The following is a 6,406-nucleotide window of genomic DNA, read 5'->3' on the forward strand; positions in this document are numbered from 1 at the left end:
CCCCGGAGACAGAGGAGTGCCCGTCCATCACGGCAGAGGGGAACTTGGACTCGGACGAGGACGCAGAACATCTACCCGTGGACAAAACGTCCACCTCCGGAGCTGGAGCGGGCCATCAACCCCCTTCCCCTCGGTCGGCCCAGAAGACACAGGACCCTCTTCCTGCACCCATGAAGGACCCCTCCCCGGACCCTCCACGTCCAGATGTCTGCATGGTGGACCCTGAGGCCCTTCTCAAGGATCACATCAGCACGGAGAAACCCCTCAAGAAAGAGCACAAGACGACCAAGGTCCTCAGGAAGAGCAAACCCAAGTCAGCCTCTCCTGCTCGGAAGGGGGAGGGAAGGAAGAGATCCACTACCCCGGTGAAGCAGAGCACCAAGGAGGGCAGCTCATCGCGCTCCACCTCTTTAAGGAGGAGGGACACCGAGAGAGGCTCTCGGCTGCTCAAGATGTCCGAAACTCAAGGGTCTCGCACGGATATAAACAACCCTGGAAAGCTCTTGGTCAATGGTGTGAAAAGCAGTCCAGGTCTGTTAATGTTTTCTTTGTCACATAATTACTGTCATAATACAGCTTGGGTTGGTTAGCTAAAAATAGTCCAGGGGATGTTATCGGAAATCTGGAATTTTCACTCAGGGTTTTCAGGTGGAATCATTTTCCCAGTGATGTTCTCAATGTTCTTTGGATTCTGCTTCAGGGAACACCACCCCAAAGGCAGGTGCAGCAGTACCCTCTGGGCCACCCATCTATGTGGACTTGGCCTACGTGCCCAACCACTGCAGTGCCAAGAACGTGGACCAGGAGTTCTTCAAGAGGGTCCGGGCGTCTTACTATGTGGTTAGCGGCAATGACCCGGGCAGTGCAGAGCCCAGCCGTGGGGTTCTGGATGCCCTGCTGGAGGGCAAGTCCCACTGGGGCTCCAACCTACAGGTAGCTCTTTAACAAATGCTCTTGAAGCAATCATGATATAATGTATATTCCCACTGCCCAAAATGAATGGTCTTCTGCTATGGAGCAAAGTGGAGCTAGTGAAAAGTGCATTCCTAATTGTTTTAGTGTTTAATAATCAACTGCGTGGTTTATGTGTGACTGATGAAATGACTACTGTTTCAATGTATTTCCCCCGATTAATGTTTTGTTTATGCATCCAGATCCTGGATATGCTAAAGTGGTGTAAATATATCCTTTTATTTTACAGTAAATGGACGTTATGCTTTACGGGCTGCTCCCCCCATATATCCATCCACTCCAGTCAGTTCAGTTAAGCTTTCCTAGTGAGCGATCATGGCTCGGTCAGAGGAGTAGTGGGTTGTGGTTAAGACAGCACACCCACAGCTGATGGGGCTTGCTAACATTTAGCTGCAATGGTTGAATAAGATTGGTTTTGGACTGCAATCCGGATATATGGCATTATCTAGATTAATATTATCTGCATTGGCTAACACACAGACACAGACACACACGCACACACACACACACACACACCACACACACACACACCACACACACACACACACACACACACACACCACACACACACACACACACACACACACACACACACACACCACACACACACACAGACATTATGTGTATGACAAGTTTCCAGTTCCTGCTGCCTTCTGACACAGACCTGCGAGTGGCTTAACATTTATTCAAATTTATACTGTCACGTTATTCTTTGGGTGTATGACCCAATAATGTAATCACTTATTAAGGGGGGTAGCCTCTATGTCCCCATGAGGCGTAGAGTCCCTGACCACTTCTCAAGTGTAATTGTGATTGATAGAATATTGAAAGATGTTGATGTCTGCATTAGTCTATAGAGTACACAGATCATGTGTATCCAAACGGTGTGTCATGTAAAGCTACGGGGCTTTTGCTTCGGGGCATCATTTGACTTTGACCATGAATTATAACGTCCCAGAAAGACCCTCCCTCCCTGTTTTTGCCATCATGAGGTGCTGCTCTAATGCACATGAGCTATGGTCAAGTTGTGTGCGTGAATGTGATAAAGAGGGAAGGATGATTCACCGAAAATCAATCAGGGAAGAGATTCAGAGGTCAAGAGAGCAGGAATGAGCCGGGAGCGTCTAATATTGAAATGGTCTCATTCAGAGGCAAGCACCCAGGCAACCAGAGCAGATACTCTCCCAGAGCATTTTACTCACTAATAGCAGATGGATGGCTGCGGTGTTTCTAACAAATTACACTAACATTCATAAATCTACAGCATCTTTAATTTGATACTCTCTCTCTCCCTCACCCTCACCCTCACTCCCTCTCCCTCTCTCTCTCTCTCTCTCTCTCTCTCTCTCTCTCTCTCTCTCTCTCTCTCTCTCTCTCTCTCTCTCTCTCTCTCTCTCTCTCTCTCTCTCTCTCTCTCTCTCTCTCTCTCTATCCCTCTCTCTCCCCACCAGGTGACTCTGATCCCCACCCATGACACGGAGGTGACCCGGGAGTGGTACCAGCAGACCCACGAGAAGCAGCAGGAGCTCTCATGGTGCTGGCCTCCAGCAGCACCGTGGTCATGCAGGACGAGTCCTTCCCCGCCTGCAAGATCGAGTTCTGAACCTCCTCCTCCAGAGCTGAGCTCTGGAGGGGGGGGATGAGCTCTCATCCTCCCCCCCCCACTTCCCCCTCTCCCATTCTCAGCCTCCCCCCACCCCCTCCTCCTCTCCTCCTCCCTTGCCGGTTCTCTGTCACAGGCTGGGTGGAGAGGCGGGAGCACTCTCTGCTCCTTGACGGTCCGCCTCATCTCCCCGTTATGAAAGCAGCCGCTACTGCATTAGCTGCAGTACTATTCAACTCATTTGCATTAGCTAAGATTAAATGGATTTGACCATCTCTGGTGTTCTAAAAATAATGTTGTTTATTTGTGATTTGCTTGTTGGTTTGTTTCTATCTGAATTAACTCATGGGCTTAAGCCACTATGGAGACTAGATTCATCTTCAGTTTTTCCCCCAAATCACTTTATTGTCATACTCTACTAGTTCTATATATAACTTGTAGAATTGTAGAAAGACAATAATTTTTAGTTAATGTACTTGTGTACATGAAATACACAAATCTATTTGACGAAACAAGTGCCAAAACCGCTGTTAGTTAAACCACTGCTAATTAACTCTAGTTGGTGGAAAACTTCCGCAGTCATTCAAATCACCAAAATCATTCAGATATCGATCAGAATCTAAAATTTCACAATCAGCAACTTGATTAATAGGTTTGTGTATGGTGTTTGATATTGTATTATTTTTATGTTGTTCCAAAGTCATAGCATAATTTTCCGTAAGATAATATCTTACCTTGATGTGCAAGCAACTGCTAGTCTACAGTGCTTCACGTTATCGTCTGGATAAATCCATAGACAACAAACGGTAATGTTACTTATATACAAAAAATATAAATATACTGTCTTTTGTTGGGCAACTGTAGAAGTGCCTGGTGTTAGCGCTTCTCAAGAAATACCATTCTAAAGTATTTCCTCGCGGCGTTTACTGCTTAGCTGGTGCATGATGCTTGAAACCTAGCTCGGACTCTTTCCGAATTTAGTTCAGGAGTTGCATCTGGTTGACATGTCGTCATTATAGGGCCTGCCTTGGGGAACACTGCAGTGCAACAGATAGGTCACAGCCCTGTTCTGGCTATATCCCATGAAAAAAGAAAAGGCTGTTTGTGACGAGCTAATGGGATTGTATACTTATATAACTGCTGGCTTTGATGGTTCCTTTCTTTGAATAGCTTAAGTCATTGTCAAGGTCTTTGTTTTATGAATGTACTGCGTGTGTATGTATATATATATATATAAATATGTACATATATATGAATATATATATATACATTTATACAAACACACACACAGTCCATTCTAACATTACAGATGTTAAACAATTTACATGTTGTAATGGTAAATAATGATCTTGAAGGGATCGTTTGTTCTGTCGTGCATTTTAGACCGTGAACATTTAAAGCGATGATACACAACTTTCCTGTCTCAACGACTTAATATAGCGCCTGTCTTAAATATCACCGAGTGATGAAAGCGAGTGACCTTGGACCGTATCATGTCAATCCCGGGGGGTGGATATTATGCGATGGGTTTGTATTTATTGGTTGCTTCCATTCATATGTATGAGATGATGTGGAAGGAGGAGGCTCATATGTGCCTTTCAAGTGGTGGTAGGAGGCTGGGCTATTTTACAGGCTGCACGTCAGCCAAACCTGAACCAGGGATCGAACGCAGGGTAAACCCACTCAAATGAGTCACGTAGGAAGACTTTGAGGACCAACCAGTTCACATATTCACACTCTGCAACATTTCCCACCCCAACACGTTGTGATCACAAGACAACGATTTTTTATTATTTACATTTCTGATGCAGATCTGTATCAGTAACAGGAGAGAAGAATGGACGCATTTGTCAAAGATTATATTCAAAGTTATCCACAGGAACAGAAATGAACGTATATGAATGTTAAGAAGCAAGGATTTGCACCAAGCAAGAATGCACTTTTTTGGGGGGGAAGCTGTTGTGATGTTGGATGTGTTGGTGTCATAGGATAAGCCCCGTTATGTGTTATTATCATTATAAATACAAAAGTTGGAAGATATGTGGCATAACGCAATATTTGATATAAATAATGATCTCCACAATTGCCTCCAACTTAGAGTTACAAGAAAAATGAAGGATTTGTTTAACTTTAAATTAACAGTTATCATTGATATGATCATGGATGACCATGAATGTGATCACAGTCATACAGAACAGAGTTATGGAAGGTATTAACAATAGTTATACAAATACATACTAAAGAGAGCTGCTTTTTTTTTTTTTTACAAGCCTATAACGACATTCTATGTCTTCAAAAGGGTTTGTGTTCTGTTCTTATTGTATTGTGATCGTAAACAAGACGTAGTTTAACTCTCTAAGCTTATACTGTCAAATGATTTGTAGTCGGATCATTGACATTTAATGACTCTAAAATTACATAGACAAAACATTCTTCTCAGAGTTGGCTCTTTGAGGTTAAACTCAACTTTCTGTTTACATAGCAATTGTTTCTGAGAGGCAGAGTTGAGGCTAGCTATGGGCCAGTCTGGGGTGAACTGACTGAAATAAAATATTGTCACCCCAAAGGTCCTGAAAAGAAAAAACTCCTCGTAAGCTCACGTGATTGCTGTTTATTATCGTTAAAACATTGCATGCCTCATTAATAAGGCTTAGGATCAATTAACTGAGGACTACTTCAAATAAACCAGCTTCCCTTTTCCCCAACAACTTACTGGAAGGCGTGTTACCCTGCTTGGCCCACTGTGCAAGTGTACTACATAGATGAGCCAACATATCAACAAGTCTTTAAGACTTTTAGTAAAGATTTTGCACTTTATTCACGCTTTCCCTGTCAACACACTGAAATAAGCCTTTATGTATGCTATATGTGGCGGTTCAGACAGAGATATTTCCATTATGCCCAAGAGAGACTAAGGTGTGGCCAAGTATGAAGTGAACAAGTTTTTCAATGCTGTATGTGTATAAGTACAGGGAGAAAAAAAGAGGATTTGTTAAATGATTGTTTTGAATGATTCTTTCATTTTTTTAAGATGGTTGAATAAGTCTTGAAAGAGGTTTTATGTTGGCGGAATCCAAATCGTTGGTCTTAGGAACCTGTGACTCCTAGGGCATTGCTATCTAGCTGTGAAATAATAATATATAAACAAAAAGGCTATTTTTCTGAATGTAGGATCGGAATATTGCTGGATCAAGCAATGAACAAGGATCCCAATCTTTAACCTTTTCCCAAAATAGGATGTTACAGAGAGAGGAGGCTGGGCTGAAGTGTTGTGTCGGGGTTCTGACTGGAACATCAACACGGGACATCTGTTAAGTGATGGTGGTTTCAGTTGTAACCCTACCTCCCAAAATAGTTTTTTTTTTGCTATTTCAGAAATCAAGTGTGATTCCGCAATGAACAATATTGTCACAGTGACAAGAGTACTAACTGCATCTGTAACATTTTCCTTTTCCTGAATATGACTTGAAACACATGCAGACTAAAACAGATTCAATAGTACATCTTACAAAAATCCCTGAAAGATGTTATCCTTCTTGTCATTTTAGCTGATTTTAAATATGCTCAACACTGCAGAGCTCTGACAACAGATATCGACACATACCGCTGACTCAAACAACATGACATTCAAATCCATGATCACGCCGACAGTAAATAAGGAAACCAATAGACCACAACAGTGTCATTCGTCCATCTAACCTTTCTGCATGTGAAATATTTAGTTATATGCCTGAATGTGATAATTTGATTTAAATATCTATTTCAAGATATTTTAAAGAGGTATATTGGAAGAAAAAAAAGCTTATTGTCTTAACTGGCATTGAAATTGCC

The 6,406-nt window shown here is 42.6% G+C and overlaps 1 protein-coding gene across 1 annotated transcript in view; it reads left to right on the forward strand.

Annotated features, from left to right (window-relative positions):
• LOC130389138 (microtubule-associated protein 1A-like) overlaps nt 1-2,575 on the forward strand; it is a 36,412-nt gene extending 33,837 nt beyond the window's left edge. The window contains 4 exon segments of the mRNA XM_056598809.1: nt 1-531; nt 701-933; nt 2,424-2,499; nt 2,502-2,575. Of these exon segments, the coding sequence (XP_056454784.1) occupies nt 1-531; nt 701-933; nt 2,424-2,499; nt 2,502-2,575 (914 nt within the window).
• The last annotated feature ends 3,831 nt before the right edge of the window (nt 2,576-6,406 follow it).

The sequence above is a fragment of the Gadus chalcogrammus genome, chromosome 9 (genome assembly GCF_026213295.1).
Source record: "Gadus chalcogrammus isolate NIFS_2021 chromosome 9, NIFS_Gcha_1.0, whole genome shotgun sequence".
Lineage (NCBI taxonomy): Eukaryota > Metazoa > Chordata > Actinopteri > Gadiformes > Gadidae > Gadus > Gadus chalcogrammus.